Here is a 21,434-nt window from a genome sequence, read left to right as displayed (position 1 = left end):
AAATATCTCTCATTTGCCCCCAGTATGGGGTGTGATCCTAGTCAGGGTTTCTTTTTTTGAAAGAAAATATTTTACCAGGCTCAAAATGGGACTGCAAAGGATATAATCTTTAGAAAGTGAAGGGATATCAAAGATGGCCTTTTCTCATTTCAAGCAAGGTTGGTTAAACCGATAAATTTTGACCTCATCTACTGTAATGATTGGGACTTGTAAGAATCATGATTCACGAGTCCATAAACTACCGAATCCACTACATGTCATTATGCATACTGTTAAAACTTAGCTATATGATGTGTGGTTCAGTTTCAGGGGGTATGAGTTCAAAATTGTTTGGTCACCTCATGTTATTTTCAAGTATCGAGTCATTTCTGTAATCAAAACACTTTTAATCTTTCGACTTGATTAACCTTTATTGCATGTTGGAGTTTGATCAAAACATTTTGTCAAAATAAAATGTTAAACATCTGTTGATTTCAAAACAACAAAAAGACAAAAGCAAGGCATGTTTCGTTGAAGGATGAGATGTGATATCAAAACAAAAATGCAAAATCCATAACAAAAATGCTTGACAATTTAACTCCTTCTTGGATCAGCTTCTCTGGCAATATCTATGTTTTGCCGAGCAATTCCAATCACTTGTCATTCTGAAAATGATTGATGACATTATCTTTCGCAAATTAAGCTCGACTCTTGAAACTCTTGCATCTGTTTACTAAAATGGTCGAGGACCCCACCATGACATCACATCTCTTATCTGGATTATACCACCTAGAAATTGGTGGTTGCATGGGATTTGTCGGAGTCAAGCAAAAAATTCTAGAATCTGGCAGGTGTTGGCCGACAAACATAAGTGGCAGAGGAATGTCAATCTTGGCAAAGACACTTGAGCAATTGATGCTTGAGCGAGACTTGACTAGGCAAAGTAACTGAGGTTTCTCAATCGAGAGTCATCTTCTGATGCACCTCTCATCATTGTTCTGGAATCCATGGCAGATCCTTCAATCCTTCACTTCTTCATAGCTCGCTCAATTCTTTCAATGATCTTCACAACATCATGTCAATCTTCCAATGTTGTCGTGGTTGGTTGAGGATTGTTAGAAAACTTTCTAACAGCTTGGTAATCTTGGCAGCGCCCAGAAACTTGTAGTATCGCCACTACCGACGTGTGGAATCACACATTGTCTCTATTGGAAGAGCACCTGATGAATCTAAAACTCTTTTGTCCCCTCTTTGATTTCTCACTGACAGTGCAGCAAACAAACACCTATAGAGGAAGTCCTGCTCTGTTAAAGTTTCAGTCTTCTTCATGTTTTTCAATCTAGGCATGTCTCTTCTCTCTACTCTTGCATTTTAATACTGACACTGTTGGAGGAAAATCATAGCTGATCTGAAACTACTGTATTCCTTCTTGGATTTCCCATTTGCGGATCTACAAACAGATTCCTGTCGAAAGAGCTCTGCTACGTTGAAGTTTGAAGTCTGCTCGTATTTTTCAGACCAGGTCTGGATCTTCAATGTACTAAGATGTCTCCATGCTGAAACTGATGAGAGAAATATTTGTAGCATATGCAACTTATAGATCCCCTTTTGCCTTCCCAATTTGCAGAGCCATAAATTGATTTTTGTAGAGAGAGTTCTGCCACATTGAAGTTCAGTGTTTAATCATTGTTTTTCAGACCATCTTGCTGCTGAAATGGAATTGAGCTCATAATTAGGGCAGCTTCCAAGAAGACTAATGCGCCATGTACAGGAGACCGGTAGTTGTTTGGTTCCATTAGATGATGTGGAGGCGATGAACATTTAACAATGCAATTGGATAAGAACCAGAGTTGTCATTAGTTGATGACTGAAGGCGTTGTTGCTTTTGTTCATGACGAAAAACGGGAGATACAGCTTCAATTAGATATGAACAAGCAGTGTTCCCACAGAAGACCGTGCAGATATTCTCTTTCCATTTGATGCTCAACACTTGTTCGAGCAGATCTGAGTCTAGATACTTCACATTTAATGCTCTCAACCTTAATCTGATAATGAGCCTCTATCTGACATCTTTCTTCACCTCCATCATTTTTCTCCAATCACGTGCAGCACAGCTTGTATAGGGGACCTACCTTTCATTCTGGTGCATGCATGACAAATGTATGAACATGTAATCTATATGGTGAACTCACCCTTCGAGAGGTGACAATATGGTCGTAACTCTTGTATGATGGACAAGAATCGTGATTTTTGCCCAAACTCTACAATGAAAATTTTCGGAGCAACGACCAATGTGTCACCCATAAGTCTTGAGTTCAAGATGCTTCAAGAAGAGTTTGCCCGTATGCAAAAACGATAGCACATACAACCTAAGGACAGGTTCTATTCATTATGTGAACATGGGTAGGTTTTCTATCTGGTCTCAAAAGGATCTCATATCTGCCCAGTGACGTTCTTCGTAAAGACAGTATGGGGGCGTTGCAAGGAATGGTTAAGGCACGTATACCCACCATTACCAAGCAGGCACTCAGATATGAGTTGGGTGTTTCACGCATCTGAACCCTGACCAATAGTCTTAGGGCAGATCGCTAGTTCCCCACCTAACCTAGAAGCTTGTGTGTGCTTTTAAAAATAAATACAGGTGATGCATGAGACAATTCTATAAAATGCATGGAAATAAATATTAACAAAAAGATAAAAATGCAAAAACTTAAACACATCAAATACACAAAGCTTAGTCCAATAATCGAAAAAATACCTTCCCCAGTGGAGTCGCCATTCTGTCGCACCCCAAAAAAAATCAGCGATCGGCATCGGCTGGCGATTTTTCATCGTTGTGGTTGTTTGTTTGATTTTGGTTCATTGGAGTCGCCACCTAGTAATTGATTTCGGGCTACTAGGAAACCGGATGTACTGGTCTTGTCAGAGATTCGCGGGTAAGGAACTGGTTGTGGTTAGGGAAGGTATTAGCACCCCTAACGCACCCTACCTGAGGTAAGCTGCTTCGTGGCTTTGACGTGTTAAAGAAGTTTTAATAATTGTCTTTTCATCGGAAATTAGAAATATCACTTACGTATAAGTTAATAATTCTTAACCGTGATCCGATCAAAAAATTAAATTCTTCTTTAATATATTTGCAATTCGATCATTAAAAAAGAAAATAAATAAATAATTCAAAAAAAAAAAATAAACACACACATACACTTTCACTATTTTTTGTTTCTTTTTCTTTTTCTTTCTCCTTTTCTTTTCTTTTCTTTTACATCCAACATACAAAATACAAAAATTCAAAACAAAACTAACACTAAACAAAAAATCACATTAAACAACTTCTAAAATTACAAAAAATAACCCAAAACAATCTGGGACAGTGCTGGAACCCTCCGAGTAGCTGGAATAATGCTGTGAAGACCGCTGGAACAGTAAGGCCACTGGCGGCGCGTGGGTCCACGCGCCGCCATGAAATCAAACCAGAAACAGGGGGCCAGAAATGGCTTCCTCCCTCTCCTCTTCCTCGCCGGCGGTGACAACCGCCGCTATCTGCAGAACGGAGAAACACACACAAACAGCAGTTGATTTTAATTATTTTTTCCGTTATAGATCTGTTTTTGGCTCATTCTTCCTTCGCCGTTTTGGATCTGCCCTCCCTGCAGCTTGTTTCTGTTTCCTCTTCTTCTGTTTAGAGGGCCGGCGGTTGTGGGTGTCTTCTTCTCCTCTATTTCTGGTGGTGGATCCGGTGGTTGCAAAGGGGGAGCGACGCTGCTGCTGTGTTAATGGCGGTGGCCTCGATGGTGCTGGAGCTGCTGGTTGCGCCGCGGTGGGCGCTGGGTTTCCTTTTCTCCTCTGCTTCCGGTGCGGACGGCTGCGCTGGAGGCCGATCTGGTTGCTGAAGATGAGGTCTGGTGACCGGCGAGAGGGGAGATGGCTGTCGAGAGATGACTGAAAACGCCGAGGGGAAGTCTCCGGTGTTGATGGAGAGGAGGCCGGCGAGAGAGGATGAAGGAGTGGCCGGAAAAAAATGAGAAGCACAGACTGGGGAGGGGGGAAATGGTGATGATCTGTGATTTGGGGGGAACGGAGTGGCTGATCCGGCTGTTTTTTAGAGAAAAGTCCAAACCGGGGCAAAAATAATCACCAAGCAAAGGGGGGGAGTTTCGGTGGTGGTGTGGTCGTTTCGGACGGCGATTATGGGAAGAAGAATTTCAAACTGGGGCTGTTGTTTTGGCCGGTTGAGGGAGCTCGAAAAAAAAAATGAGGGGCTGGCAGCTTCTTTGGGTTGAAAATGAGAGGGTCCGGCTGAAGGGGGTAACAGCCGGTTGAGGGAGGAAAAAAAAAAATGTCAAGGGTGGGGGGCGGCTGCCTTGAGAAAAATGGGAGATGATAGGTTTAGGGTTGTTGGTATTTTTTTTTAGATGTTGTCAAAATTGCCCCCCCTTGAATGTGTTGAGAAAACCAGTATTTATAGGCAAAATGTTGTTAGGTTTTTCAACTTGGTCCCTCAACTTCTTTCTTTTTGTAAATTTTGATTTTTCTTATTTTTTTGTATTTTTTTGAAAACGAGTAATATCAATCGTCGACTCACATGCGGAAAATCAATGATTTTAAAAATGACGCGTGAAACGTCGAACGCGTTTGAAAATCTTTTAACAATTTAAATTCTTTTTTTAGACGACGTTGAAAATGCTAAAATGACGAAAATATATATAAAAAACATATTTTTGGATTTTCTTTGTTTTTCTCAATTTTTTGGATTTTTTGAAAATATATCAAAACATGGGTCAAAAATTGGGTAGCAACATGGTTAATGATGGATACAACGAGGGAATAGTCTGATATTATAAATGTTATTTCTGGAAACTTTTTCTATTCTCTTAAATCTTAGAGTTTGAAATTTAAGTCGAATAGATTTCATGATTGGAACATAAAATCCTTGGAAAAGGAATCAAAACTAAAGAGAAAACAAATTCAAGGACTAAAGTAAACATATTTATGTTTTATGAATTGTTAAAAAAAGTAAAAAAAAAAAAGGCTTACCTCTTTGTTTCTATGTTAAATTTAATCCTAGATAATTTATTGTTTTAATCAACAAAACCAAATAGTATTTTACAAAATCAAGCATCAATATCATTGAAAACATCTTTTCACATCAAGAATAAGATGTATAACATGACCCAAAACAAATTATTATTCTTTTAGCAATGTTCCATTTCATTTGGTTCAGATTTATTTGTTTTTAATAATTCTAAAATGACTTTTCCTTCATGCTTTGATTGACTGGAGAGATCAGCAAAACCATGAATTGCTAGTTAGTGTAACTTTATGGTAAAGAGAGGAATTTTGGAGACCACCCTGAAAAGCATCAATTTTGAATGGAAGAGAAACTATGAATTGCTAGGTAGTGTAACTTTGTGTCATCCAATATTCTCATTCTTTCTTTTAAGCATGCCAAGACAATTTTGAATGGAAAGAAAAAGAAAAAGAAAAAGAAGAAATTTACTAAAATTTCAAAAGTTTATATATATAAAAAAACAATTATGAAAGACTTCCTTTCTTAAAAGTGGTATTCTTTTAAAAACCAATATAACTAACTTTATAGTACAAGAACTCAAATAAAAAAACCAATATAAATATTAATTTAAAAAAATAAAAGAATTTAAATACCTAAAAAGTGGTTCTTTTTTGCTATAGATTCTTTATTAGTTAGGTGGCTTGCGTTGCGTCGTGGGTCAATTTTTTTCCATAAAAAATATCAAAAAAATCTAAGACCTACGAGTATTGGGTCTGTCTACAAAGAGAGACCCAAGAGCTTGGGGTGCGTCCTTGTAGCCAGACCCAAGGTTGTTGGGTCCAGAGTTGCGGCAAGACCCAAGCTTGGGTCCGAATGTCTAACCCAAATATCTTGGGCCAGGAGAGGCTACAAGACCCAAGGAACTTGTGTAAGATCCCACATTAGAAGCGAGCGTCTAGAGTCAAGGCCTTATAAGTGCATGCTCAACTTGACTAGTAAGACGCGTTTTGAGGCCACGTGTGGCTGCTAAGAACAAACCAGTGAGGGGAACCTGGGTAAAAGCTCTAGATTTGGGTGGACTGGGAGGCCCAAAGTGGATAATATCTTGCTAATGAAGTGGGGTGTTATATTTGGTATCAGAGCCAAGGACAACTCGTCTTAAGGTGGGGGGATTGTAAGATCCCACATCAGAAGCGAGCATGCAGAGCCAGGGCCTTATAAATGCATGCTCACCTTGCCTAGTAAGACGCATTTTAGGGGCATGTGTGGCTGCCAAGAACAAACCCGTGAGGGGAACCTGGGTAGAAGCCCTAGATTTGGGTGGACTGGGAGGCCCAAAGCGGACAATATCTTGCTAGTGAGGTGGGGTGTCACAACTTGGGTTTGCGCTCCTGGCACTCCCAAACAACTTGGATCATGTGTCCCTTTCCAGCCTTAAGTATCTTGGATCTGAAAGGAGATATCAAACCCAAGTCAATAATGAAAATAATAATAATAATAATAATAATAATAATTGATTTTATCCTTCAAATTAAATCTATATATTTTTTTATAGTATTAAAATTTATTTTAAATTTAATAATATTAATATTGATAATATTAATAATAATATTAAACTTGTCTTGCCCAACGCCATGGGTCCTGTTAGCAATAGGATCTAATGTCATTGGGTTCTGCTGGCAGCAGGACCAATGACCCAACCGTAATTTTTGACTTGCAAACAGTAAAGATAATGTCTCTCGGGCGCTATAGTGATGTCCATAGTGCAAACATTCAATGGCTATAGTGCATCCACAGTGCAACAAGTTTTTGTTCACAGTAAATACACAATGTTTTGCACTGTGTTTTTTCCATGCGTTTTAATATATAATAATAATAATAATAATAATTCAAACATCAATTACAATGAAAGAGGCTAACATATTAATTATTTATTTAAAAGAGCTCAGCATTGAAAGAACTTTGAAGAGAATAAACACAAACAATATAATTCACAGTTAAATCATTTACAGTACACAGTAATTCATTGATATGTTTTAGTTTTTGTTATAATAGATTTCTTTATCTGTTTTTAATACTTCTGAAATGACTTTTCCTATATGATGATAAGAATTTCAGTTAATAATTTTATTTCTATTTCACTCCACACCGACAAGTTTCATTTATTCATAATTGAAGTATAATCCTTCATCATTCTTCATAACACTAATCCAATACCAGAGGTCGAGGTATCAAAAACACCTTGTTAATTTCCTTTCTACTCTCGAATGCACGGCAATAACATACTAATAATTGGAGTTCATTTTATACTACTAAATCCTATAATTAATTCATTTGGTTCAGATTTATCTGTTTTTAGTAATTCTGAATTGACTTTTCCTCTATGATAATAAGAATTTCTGAGTGGAAAAAAGAAGACTCGACATTCTTTACCTGCAGGCTTTGATTGACAGGAGAGAGCAGCAAAGCCATGAATTGCTAGCTAGTGTAACTTTATGGTAAAGACAAGTAATTATGCACCCACTATCTTATCATCACTTTAGGCATGAGATGAGGAATTTTGGAGGCCACCACTCCTCAAAAAGATCAAACCTATACTATATTCTTATTCTTTCTTCTATATATGCATGCCAAATCAAGTTCGAATGAAAAAAAAAAAAAAAAAAAAAAAAAAAAACAAAGAAAAGTTATCCAACGATTCCTTTAAAGGTAGAGAACTTTTTAATGATGCTAATGGAATTATATTCTTATTCTGATTTCTCCTTTCTGTATATATAATTCATGAGCAGATTCGTCTTTCCTAATCCGTAATATTTTAATTTCTATTTCACTCCACATCCACAAGTTTCACTTATTCATAATTCAAGTATAATTCTTAATCATGCTTTTGTTTAATAGAAAATATTGATATTCAAGTATAATTCTTAGTTTTATACATAAACTAACCAAATTTAAACTATCTCATCATTTTACTTTTAGTAGTTATTAATAGAGTAAAGACTGCGCTTCATTCAAGAATGTGTTAGGGACTCCGAAAGATACTTGCTTGGTGTTTGAATCTAGATTTTAGATTTTGACGATATGATGAAAATTGTGTATAAATAATATATTGTATTTGTTAAATTATCGAATCATTGTTTGAGAAATCTATTTTGGAAATGTTTTCTTATTAATATAAGTGTTTGGGTAATTTGCATGTACCTCGACTAATCCCACGAATCCCAAAATTAATAACTATATAAATCTCTAATAGTTCTGAGATTTGTAAGACTCGAACTAATGACCTTAAAAAAGCATTTTAAAAATGTTTTTGTTACAATATGATTTAGCTGCAATGATTTGGATTAAGTTTAACTTTGATTTAGTTAAATAAATACTCACATTGTTAAAATATGATTTTTTTTCTCCTTTAATTCTAATTAATATTCTAATAACCTCCCCACCTTTTGGAGAGGTTAACATTGCACAAATGCCCATATCCTTTCTTACAATTAATGTAACATCAAAGGGTGGTTTTCTATTTTTATTCTTCAAAATATTTTTTTTAATATGATGTCCATCTTCCACCTTTCTCTCTCCTTCGTCTCCCCAATTATGTCCGTTTAATTCTTCAACTGCTATTTCTTTTTCTCCTTACAAGGAACCCAATTTTTTACCACATCCGGTCCAAAATCTTATTGTTTTAACAATATCTACAAAATTTAAATAATTGGTTGGTTTTTCAACCAAATTAGTCACATTATATTGTGTGATATGTTAGCAAGGATCTATTATAAACTTCATTGGGAAATTATTTAGTAAAATCAATTATATATATTTATATTTGCAGGATAATATAAAAAAATAATATAAAATATTAAGTAAAAAACAATTATAAACATATAAAGTACTTGTAGAATTTCAAATCAAAACCAAGACATGAAAAAAAAAAAAAAAAAACTATTATTGAGAATTGTACCGTCTATCCTTTAGGTTAAATTACTTGTTAATAGGTAGAAACGATCTCAGTTCAACTTGCCTCGAAAAAATTCAATTACAATACCTCAAAATAATGCACTTCTAATCAAGACCTATGAACTAGAAAATTTACTCAAATTCTCTATTGTCTACGTTCTACTTCTTCAACTTATGAGAATGAACTCCTTTTACCCCTAATATGGGAGGCTAGGGAAGAGAAATTCATTCAAATTAATTAGAATGAATTCATAATAATTAATTGAATTTGAAAAATCCATGAATCTTAGAAGATTTAATTGAATTGAATTGAATTGAATTAATATTAATTAGAATTAATTCCAACAATTCATTGAATTTACATAATTAATGAATCTAAAAGGATTTAATAGAACATAATTAATTCAAGACTAATTAGAATTAATTGATCATGAAAATTTATTGTATTTTTATAATCAATGAATTTGACAAGATAGAAAGAAATTGATCATTAAATTTCACATTACCATTAATGATTTTAAAATATATGTAAATACCATTTCAAAGCCATTTTTCAACAATCCTTCATATGAATGGAAATTGAATGGCCAAAATACAAAATGAATATAGAGAAAAAATGAATTTGAATATCACTATATTAGGATAGGTAGCTTTTGAATTTAAACTTTTCTTGGTCAAGTACTATCCAATTTATTTGGTCAATTAGTAAACATGATGTCTTGAATTATTTAATTTTTTTTTTTAGTGTAAACCAGGATAATAGTACCCACACAGTTATCTTCTTAGAGTTTTCTTTAGTTTTCATAATGGTATTCATTTTGTCCCTAAACAACTCTTAGTTTTATAAATGCTTTAAAGAATTCAGTCTTTCAAAATTCTCAAAGAAACTTTTACATTTCCCACTTATATAGATGATGTCTTATTAAGATTATGTTGTTATACTCCACTTAATAAACAAATATATAAAAATAACTTTAGCCCTAATTTCTTATTAAAAGTGTGATATAAGCACCTTTTTTCATCATAGGAATAGACAAAGAAATAAAATGTGATTATATCATGGATCTTACAATGCATATTTGCTTATAAGATTTCCAATTCATTGTTACTCCATTGAGTGTGAAGAAATATCCAATGATGAATTTTGAACCCTTGGTGTCTGATATACAATTCACATCATTGTAACTTTCTAATACCATAAGATATCAAGTATAGCATAGCCTATAGTATAAGGTGTATTTCAAATATTTTAATACACTATTTATTATTTTTCAATGATTCATACTTGGATTCTTAGTAAATCCATTTAACTTGGTAACTAAGTATGCAATATATTTGATCTTGTATAGTTTATTTCATACATCAAGCTTTCCATTGTTTGAGAATGTTCTAATTGATGTATTCCCTTACCTTTGTTTTTTTAATAGATGCACACTTATATCCATTGGTATTTTAATAATGGTATTGTCACTTTGAAAAATTTATCAAGAACTTTCTCAACATATTGAGATTAAGACATTACCAATTCATTAGATATCCAAGAAATTTTAAATTCTAATATGATTTCAGCAACACCCAAGTCTTTTATGTCAAACTTATTAGTTAAATTATTTTTGGTAGATTTGATCATGTGTTTATTGTTGCCTAAAATTAACATATCATCTACATAAAAACATATAATGACATAACCTTTATTTTTAGTTTTTACATAAACATATTTATATCATATTTGTTAATTTAAAACTTATTTGATAAAATAACATTGTCAAAATTTACATGTTTGTCTTAGTTACTTATTGCAAACCATATAATGACTCAATAAGCTTATAGACTTTCATTTATTGCCTTTTAACTACAAACTCCTCATATTACTTCATATAAACCTCTCATCAAGGTCATCATTTAAAAAAAATTGTCTTTACATCCATTTGATATACTTCAAGATTATTAATAAATGTGGAGGCTATTAATATTCATACGAAAGTTATACTTAACATAGATGAATATGTGTCAAAATAATTAAATCCTTTAACAATAAATCTTACTTGGTATATATCATATTTCCATTAGCTTCCATCTTCTTATTGAATATCTATTTATAGCCTAACAATTTACTTTCGGATGGAAGATCCACTAATTTTCATGTATGGTTTTGCATAAATGATGCAACCAAACCTAAAAAATAGAAATCAAAAAACAAGAAAGACAAGATGTTTAGAAGAACGGATAATATGGAAACCCAAATTCATAGTTTTATTATTAAATAATTATCTTTTAATAGTCTACACTCAAAACAGGGTTACAATGATCTTAAATAGGCCTTAAACCAAAGGTTTACAAGACATGAATAATTAGAGTTCCAATTCAAGAGGGAAAATATCAATTAATCTAAGATCAAGCTAAAAATTAAAAAAAAAAACTAGGAAAATAACAAAATTGATAAAATTAACAATTTATGGATCTAATTTAAAGGCCTTCTCATTCTTGGATGGTTATAATCAACCTATTTTTTATAGAACTGAGCCTATAAAATTTCCTGAAAAAAATTTGAGTCTATTCCAATAGTCAAATCCAAAGTTATAAGTCTTTTTGTCATATAAGTCATTTGGCATGATCAAGCCTTTTCTTAGTTTTTGGCCTGAAATCTGGTCTAAATAATAATATGTTAGGCTATCCACATAGTCAAAATATAATAAATGTGTTTCTACAATCTCAATGGCATTGGCTTGAGTTGCTCTTTCTTTCTTAAAGTTACCTTACGGAGACTTATTTTTACAATCTATTGTTTGATATCTAGTCTTATTGTAGATAAAGCATTTGCCTTTAAATCTCTTAGCAATATATTTTCCCTTCACAACAAGATTTTTATTTAGGTTTTTATTATGAGACTTTGTTAGTTGTTTAATCAAATTCCCCCAAAGGTCATTAAATAAGAGTTGGTTATCTTCTTGAAAAACTTGTTCCCATCTTCTATCCTCAACCTTAAAATAAGGTCTTCAACTATCATCTTTTTTTTTCTTATATTTAAAGTAGTTCTTGAAATATTTCTAAGTTAGTGGTAATGTTTTAATAATAACAATCACTTAAAAAGATTCACTCAAAGTCATCCTTTAGGCAAGAACATCATGTAAGATGAGTTGACACTCTTAAACTTGACTAATTATAGACATTAAATCAAGAATATTCAAGTCAAGAGTTTAATTGACTATGAATTTTTTTATAATGGCATCTTCACCTTTGTACTTCTAACCAAAATATTCTTATAGTACCTTTACATTATTAATGCAACTCTACCCGTCATAAAATGTATTCTCTATTCCATTAAAGATGTAGTTTATGCATACAAAATCGCATTGCTTTAATTCATCCATAGCTACCTCAATAGTGGTATTAGATTCATCATATAATAGTTTTGGCGCATCTTTAGTTAAGAATTTTTTAAAGTTTAAGATAGTCAAATAAAATTATATCTTTTATTACGGCATCTTAAAGTTTAAACTATTAAGTTTTAAGGATTCTCATCATAAATCACATAAGATAATGATGGTATCCTCCTTACTATATATAATAAAACTTGTCATTGTAGCAATTGTAGGAGCAACAATCTCTTAAGTAGAAGACATAATTATTTTTATTGTAAAGAAACAACAGCTAAATATCTATTTTGATTAAAATCTGACTTGGAATGTGCATATTAATTATTATTTTTAAAAAAGTACTGTATTAAAAAAGTTATAAATTAAATAACAACAAAATATATTAAACAAAATAATCAATAAATAAGTAAAAATTTAGCCATAAGATCGTTGGAAAATTGTTTAATAAAACTACAAATAACATTCAATTATCAGAACCATATTACTGCTTTAAAAGGTATATATCGTGTGAACATGAGCTACTGGAGGGATCGAATGCATTCTAAATTTCGACAACTGTGTGAAAGGTGACATGTGAAAATGACCTATTGGCTTGACAAAAGATGAATAACAAGAGGGTTAACGCTGGGCATTTTTTCTATATAATGCCAAGGAGGACTCTACATTTCTTCACTGCATTTCTTCACTACTTGTCATTTATCTAGCCAAGGAGGTCTCTTAGCTACTTGCCAGTCTCTACAAAAGATCAAAGATATGGCTCGCCTTTGCAAAAAAGTCGTGGAAACACCAATTCAATGCTCTACTGATGCTTTCTATAAATTCTTCAAGAAACAAGCAAACTTCTTGCCGAATGTCTGCGGTTCTGTTGTGCAGACAATAGGACTCGCTGACGGTAACAAAAGCTGGGTTAATACTGTTGGCTCCCGCAAAGTGATAGAAATCCTGTCTTCCGAGTCTTGCCGTGGTACGTGCGTTATCAATTTAAGCATGCAATAACATTATTACAGTGCTGATCCATACATTAAATGATTTGAATTCTAGCTATAATAGATTAGATTCTGGTTGAAAAATTACTCAGAAACTTATAAGATTGGGCATTGTTTTTTCAATTATGATCAGACACTGCGGAGAAAATCAAGTATGTTGTTGAATCCGTTGACGACCGCTCCAGGAAAATCACCTACAAGGTGCTGGAAGGAGCGTTGCTGCAACAGTACGAGTCCTTCTCCGTTACTCTACAGGTTACCTCTTCCAGCACCGCGAAATGGACTATCAATTATCAGAAGAAAGATCCTGCCAGCGAAAACCCTGACTTTTACCTCCAGCTTTTGCCAACAGTCAACGCTACTGTTGATATTTACCTTCGTTCTAATGATTACTAAACATATCCAACATCACAGAACATGCCCTTACTAGTGTCTGTATTGACGAATAAAGAGTTCAAAGGAGCTTAATTATATGCATGCATGTTCCCGCCCACTTATGTACTAAGATGTAATAATACGTCTGTACCTTTTGGTTTGGCTTGCTAGGCTACCATATATATTCACTCACATGACAAGGCTGGCTCCTGACATGCTTCCCTTCCATGGAGGTTGTAGCATGAAAGGGCGACGCCTTCTGATATTGTGGGTATTTATGTAATCATGGTGGCGGCCATCCCTCTATGTATCTTGTCTGTGTCGATGAATAATAATAATGTGTGCGCTTTAATCACTAAAATCCAATGTGTTTTATAATAATAATAATAATAATAATAATAATATATGTTATGGAGTGGTATGAGGTGCTTTGAATCTTTTCTAATAATTAATTATAGTAATTATAACAAGAATAGAATTATACAAAAATAAATATTTAATGAAAAAGGTCACCAATCAAACTTCACGGCTTCATCACTGGGCAAGCTTCAACTGTCTATCTAGGGAAGGCTAGAGAAGCTAATAACTTCCATGCACATGAAAGAGCAAAAATGAAAGAAACTAACCAAAAAAAAAAAAAAAAAACTCTCCCTAGTTTCTATTAATATAAATAAATATTAATGTTTGTTTAATGAAAAAGTTGTCTTTTATTTTTTGAATGTTATATCCGAGGGCGGAGCTAGGAATTTTTCCTACCCTAGACTATTAAATAAATATATTGATTTTTTAAGAACAATTATTAATTCATGTGCATAAATTTTTGAAATTAACAATAAAGTTTTAATTCAAATACATTACTCAAAATATTAAAAAATAAATTTGAAAGTATATAAAATTAAAGTGTAAGTAAAAATAAACCTACTGTTGAAGTTACATCCTTCGATGTTTTGTGAAATATAATTCATTTATAATCGAATATGAATTGACATTGTAACAACTATTTAACCAGGATAAAATGACAATCTCATATCAACTAGAAAACAAAGTAGTTAAATTTTTTTTCTCTCTCAATTCCTCCTTCATTCACTTGATTCTCCCTTATTTTAGTCTTTTATAAGTTGAACTTTGTAATTTTACAAAGTTATTCTCTTATTTTTCTTATTTTTTTTCCTTGGATTTTTTTTTTTGATGTTTTTCCCTTACCTTTCTCTCTTTCTCTCTCGCCTTTTCTTTTCTTTTCTTTTTCTATTCTGCTTCTGCCCAGTCGGTAACATATAAAAGAAAGAAAGAGCGGGTTTGTTTTATTTTTTAATGGCAGTAACATATAAAAGAAAGAAAGAGCAGGTTTGTTTTATTTTTTAATGACAAATAATCATTTTACCCTTAATGAATCGTTTTGCTTTTATTTGATGATTTTTGTTTTATTAGCACTACCATGCTCCATTCATCATAAAATTTTAACCAGATTTTATTCAATATATTTTAAGATTTCTTATAAAATTTCAACTTAATTTGATGGTCGGATTGAAACCTACGCCTAATAATGTAAAATTGATCCAATTATGATTTTCATCAAATTTCTGAACTTCTTCAAAAATTCTAAAATTTTAACTTAAGATAAAATATCAATATTAGAAGGCTCCAAGCAAATTTTCTGAATTTTTTTATAACTCAATCAAGAATTACAAATTTATTTATATAAAACTAATAAAAAATATTAATAAAATCTTGAATTACCCACCCAAACCTTTAACATACCTTCTCCCTTGGTTATATGTCCACATCGTTTTTTACAATTAATATATTATTAAAGGGTGGTTTAATTTGTCTTCTTCGTTATTCGAAATGTTTTTTTTTTTTTTTTTTTACCTGTGATGCCCACTTGGCAGAGAGTTAACTATCATGTTAGTATTTCGAGAAATAAAAAAAAAAAAACTTAGAGAGATATTTGATTTATCAAATTTTATGAATATAAATATGCAAATAAAAAAAATCAATATAAATATTTTAAAAAATAAAAGAATATAGATACTTCAAAAAGCTATTATTCTTTTAGCAATAGGTTCCCTATATAGATCTCATAATCGATCAGAGTGCATGCAATGTTCCATTCTTTCTGCGTTGAGTCAATTTACGTCGAAGCTAGTTTATCCCAAGCCATGAGCAGATTCGTCTTTCCCAATCCATAATAATTTAATTTATTTTTCACTCCGCACCCGCAAGTTTCATTTATTCACAACTCAAGTATAATTCTTAACCACTATTTCAATAACTTATTTTTATTAATAATTAATACAGTAAATACTACGGTTCAGAATCAGTTGACCTGATAATTAGAAAAGATGTATTACTTTCTTTTCAGTCTTTAGAATTTAAATCTGATTGATTATTGGTTATAGAAAGTAAAGTTCTATAAATACTTCGAAACCAAATTTGAAATTGAATAAAAAATGATTAGCCTCATTTTTTACAAGGAAAGAGACTAAATTGATAGTTGAGGAGATGTGTTTTAGCTCTCACTAGCCGCTCTTCTTTCTTTTATTATTCTCCTTTTTTCTCTCACTTATCTTCTCAATTTACGCACCTTGCTTTTGTAAAAAATATTAAAATGGATTGTCAGTTTTTTTATATGTATTTAGTCTTTATTATTTTTAAATGTTTTTTTTTTATTTATATATTTTGTAATTTTATTATTTAACACCGAGTTGGTTTTGTATTAGACTTTGTAATTTTTTTTGCTTGGTTTTTATATGGTAATCTTAATTTCATGACTTGGGCTGAGTTGCTTTTTTGCTTGCTTTTCATTTATTTAACACCCAGTTGCTTTTTTGCTTGCTTTTCTTAGATCATAGACGAGTCAAAAACTAGAAAACATAACAAAAATTTAGATTTTATCAGACAATAAAATAATACAGCTTACCTTAGGTAAGACGTATTTGGGGTGTTAATACATTTTCTTTACGCAACCAATCTTCATACCCGATCTCTAAGACCAATCAGGGTTTCTAATAACAAAAATATTAGGTGGCGACTTTCATTCTATTTTTCCACTAATAAAAAATAAGAATTCATTGCCGCCCCATATTTTCCACATAAATATATTTTTAGACAATACAAAAATTTGAGAGTGGATATTTTCGCCATGACACCGCACATATGCACAGTGGCATAAGGGGGCGCTGACAAGGGCCCCGACCCCTGCAAGGAAATGCCCCTCCCTTTGTAAATATTTATAAATTTAATAAAAATAACTGAAATTTTTTCTTGGCTCCCTCTAAATTATAATTTGGCCCCTCCTAATTTTTTTTCCTTGTTCCGCCCCTGCATATGCAACATCATTATCGCAATTAAGATACCATGTGATATGATCATAGCATAACATTCTCTATATAAGATAATCTAGTGATATCAAATCTAAAGATTATTTACACAACCGTCACATAAACCTTTCTATAGACATAGGTAATTTCTCTTTATGAAATTCTCATGCAGATCAGTTCAGTGTACATATATTATGACAAGCACCTGTGTATTAATTCTAAATATCCCTTATACCTTTGCTTATGAGAATAACTACTTTCTTTCATAAAGAAAATATCATAATATATGTCAGTCTTTACTGCTTTCATGAATGTCTAGTATTTAATAAAGCAACAACCAAAAATATTATGAACTTTATCTTTACTCTAAATTCATTAATTAAATATTATATTAATATTAAAGGTAAATTAATTCTTTATAAATAATAAATATGTATTTACATGAATATAATAATGGCATGTGTAACCAATTGATTGGCTATAGAGTATATTAAACTAACAATCTTCCACTTGCACTAAAGTCAATCGCTCATGTATCTAATATCATATTGCTTCCTGTAGCATTAATGCTTATGCATAGATAGTGACTTAGTAAGAGGATCTTTTAAATTCTCTTTAGTAAGTACTTGTTTTATCTTTACATTTTTTATTTCATTGATTTATCAAATCAAATAGAATTTTTTTTATTTTTTTAGATTATTGATGAGACCTTAGTATATTTATTTATGTAATGGCTCAATTGTTATTAAGTATATAATAACTGGATCAATAATGTTAGAAATAAAGCCTAACATTGTCACGATTCCAATTTTGGACCACGACCGTCAACACTATTTAAGAGTTAATCATAGATAATACAAAAGTTTTTTTTCGTGAATCAAGCTCTGCACGTAATAAGAATCTCTCGTTTATATTAAATGAATTATATATATCAATTCAGATATTATTCCTGAAATATAAATTAAAGTCAACAAACTTTGTACAACCTTAATATTGAATCTCAGAATATTGGTACCATAATCCACAATTGAAAATCCATTTAATTTCATATCAGATGCTTTCATGCAAAACTGGAGAAGAGATAGGTCTAAGTATAACCACAGTTAGCAAGTAAAACTCACATATTGTTAGTTTATATCCATGTAGCTAATTAGTTAAATATGATGTTATTTTACTTATATATATAATATATTAAATTTTATTAAATAAAAACATTATTTATCTTTAATATTTATTTATATTTAATTTATGAATTTAATGTTTGATAAATAAAATAGAGTAAAAATAAAGTTCATGAAACAAAAATACTTTACAAAATAAATTATAAAATATAATATAATTATGTGATTTTTATTGCATTAAAGTATTGTTCCTAAATATTATTGGACTAATACTCTTTTAATACTGGATATTTATTAGAGTCATATAAACTAGCATGTATTATGTATTTTTTTATGAAAAAAAAAAAAGCAATTATTCTCATAAGTTAGGATATAAGGGATACTTAAAACTAATATATGGGTGTTAAAATAAATATACTGAAATGACTCATATGAAAATTTTATAAGAAAACATCACATTATTTTAAAAAAAAAGCTCATGTGATGGTTATATAAATGATATTTAAACTTAAATCATTAAATTATTTTATTTAAGTTTATTCATACAGCTATTAAGATTATCTAATCGTATACTTAGTAACAGGAAAAACATAATTGGATATGACTTGGGAGATTTAAATAGGGTTTTATATGGATGTGTTAAGTTTTTCTTAGAAAAAGAACAGAGAAAACAATGAAGGGAATGGACTGGGCCCGCAACGTCTGGGGTAAGTAATCAGGCCTGGCAAGTTCCAATCTTACGTGGGAAACATGGAATATAAAAGATTCAAGGACAACTCCCTTCTTGTTGACACATGAACAATAAAAATAAGGTTTCAGTATAAAGTGTGTGAGGCCACGGTTTTCCTATTTTTCTTTAATGCTTAATGTATATATAATATTATTATTATTTTCACGAACTTAATTTAGTAGATTTCATAGCTTGTAAGATCACTCCAATCACATGCATTTTGGTCTATCTAACCTTTTATTTCAAGTTTGATACATATAAAACAACCAAATAATTGTAGGATATATATAAAATCTTAACTTGAATCTCATTTTTAATTAGGTCTTAAATGTATTCAATGACTATATATTAAAATTTTTTTTTCCAATAATAAGTGGTAAATATTATAAATTGTGACCGACGTAACATATAAAAGGAACATATGTTTATGTTTGGTGGAGTTGTATATGACACATTGTTGTTTGGTAATGGTAGCTAGGAGGCATGTGATTTTCAATCATGTGGAAGGATTGGCTGTCCCTTGGACTTTCGGTCATGAATAGTAGTGAAACAAAATAATGTTTATTGTATACTTACGAGTGCTGTTTTTTATTTCTGTATTTTAAAAATATTTTAAAAAATTTAAATTTTTTTTATTTTTTATTAACTTTAAATTAATATTTTTTATTATTTTTAAATTATTTTGATATATAATGTCAAAAATAATTTTTTTTTTAAAAAAAAAACATTATTTAGCATGCATTTTGACATAAAAAATAATTGCAACCATACTGCTAAACAATCTTTAATCACGAAGTATATAGGACTTTTTCTGCAAAATTCATATCATTAATGCCACAAATCTTGAATGGAAAATCTCAGACGAGGGATAGATTTCCATAATTTTTGCAAGTTTTTGAAATGGTCTAATAATATCAGTATGAATCTCCATGTACACATATTCAGTTTCCTAATACTAACACAGTAAAAGTATATATCACAGATATAATCCGAGAAGAAACATAGAGATCATGAAGAAACGAAGCATCAAAACAAAAACAAGAGCCAAATATATTCTGGGGAAGGTTGGGTAGATCAAAGCACGACCCCAGCCCTCCAAGAAACTCCAAGGGACAACCAATACTTTTTTTTTTATTATTATTAATGAGGGTGTCCGGGCCAATTTGCGTGCACCACGACTAATCTCACAGCCCACTGAACATCTGCAAGCCCAGTGAGCAAGTAAAGCACCGCGGGGGTGATAAACATACCGCATAGGAAAGACCCAATAGAGATAGGAAAGGAACAAACTCTCCAGCCCCACTCCCACTGGGACTCGAACCAAAATTCGAAGAAAAGCTGTCCCAACAACCACTGAGCCAACAACCTGTTGGTAAGGGACAACCAATACTTGTACGTGCATGATGAGGTCGTGCCTCTTACCATCACCAAACATCTATATGTCCAGATATCCCTCATAATTCAACTTTTAGATTTTAATCCGTTTAATATTTGACCCGACCAACTTGACTTTTAAATTAATGATTTGACTCTTGAGTTGCACTTGTTAATTTCTAATTAAAAAAATCGAAATAATATTATTTAAAAAAATTAATTAATTCAAATAACCTGATACATGAATTCGGTGTACACTAGGTTAATTCCTCGAATTTGGTGGTTTAATAATTATGCTTCAAAGAATATACCTTTCAAGTTTCCAAAGAGAGAAATTTGACTGCACGCAGCATGAAGGCATTGACAGACAGCTAAAATAGAGTTGCTTTAATCTCTTATTTATTTGGATCCCATTATTAAGAATAATAACACCATCCCGATCAGCCTAAAAAAAAAGAAAAAAAATCAAGGGAGAATTATATTGTTGGGAAGGTTAGGTTGACCCCTCCAAGAAAGTCAAAGGCGAGGGACAGCTAATGTCTTGCACGCGCATGAAGGTGAGATGCCTCCTGCAATTACCAAACACCAATATGTCATGATCCGAGGAATGGTATTGGAGGCTGTCTGTATGACTATACGGGGTTTATTATTATTATTTTAAATAATCATATGAACTGGTTTCGGTATTGTTCTAGAAAAAAATGGGTGACTTGGGTTTTTTTTTTAATGATTTTTTTTAATAATTACCTCTCAGCTTGTTTGATGTGAAAATCTTTAGTTACATATTGTTTATGGAAGTTTGTTTTAAAAAATATATAATAATTAAATTCAACTTGTTCTATAAGTTAATTTGATATTTTGCTTGGTTTATGTTTAAATAGATTAACCATAATTTTATCAAATTTATAATTTTTTTAAATAAAATTATTTTTAATAAACTCGAATCAATTCAATTTAATACTGGTAAATAGCCAGGTTACAACTAACAAAAACTAAACAAAATCTCCATCTTTACACCATGATTAGGAGTTCCATCAATGGTTTTATTTTCTTTTATTTTTTTAAAAAAAAAAAAAAACAATGTTATTGAAAATTTTGATTTCCAACAACAACCAGAACAAAATTCCCAATAACAAAATCATCCCAGTCGCGTATAAATAACTTAAATCAAGATTTTATATTTTATATTTTATATTTAAAAAATCTCCAT

At 31.5% G+C, this 21,434-nt stretch overlaps 1 protein-coding gene across 1 annotated transcript; it reads left to right on the top strand.

The window, feature by feature from the left end:
* Window positions 1-12,982: 12,982 nt before the first annotated feature.
* On the top strand, window positions 12,983-14,040 carry LOC118059460 (kirola). Its single transcript, XM_035072327.2, has 2 exons — window positions 12,983-13,282; window positions 13,438-14,040. The coding sequence occupies exons 1-2, from the start codon at window positions 13,072-13,074 to the stop codon at window positions 13,698-13,700; spliced, it is 474 nt and encodes a 157-aa protein (XP_034928218.1). The 5' UTR covers window positions 12,983-13,071; the 3' UTR covers window positions 13,701-14,040.
* The last annotated feature ends 7,394 nt before the right edge of the window (window positions 14,041-21,434 follow it).

Source organism: Populus alba, chromosome 4, assembly GCF_005239225.2.
Source record: "Populus alba chromosome 4, ASM523922v2, whole genome shotgun sequence".
In the NCBI taxonomy this organism is placed as follows: Eukaryota; Viridiplantae; Streptophyta; class Magnoliopsida; order Malpighiales; family Salicaceae; genus Populus; species Populus alba.
The sequence above is the reverse complement of the archived record's forward strand: the minus strand, read 5'-3'. Positions and strand labels throughout refer to the sequence as shown.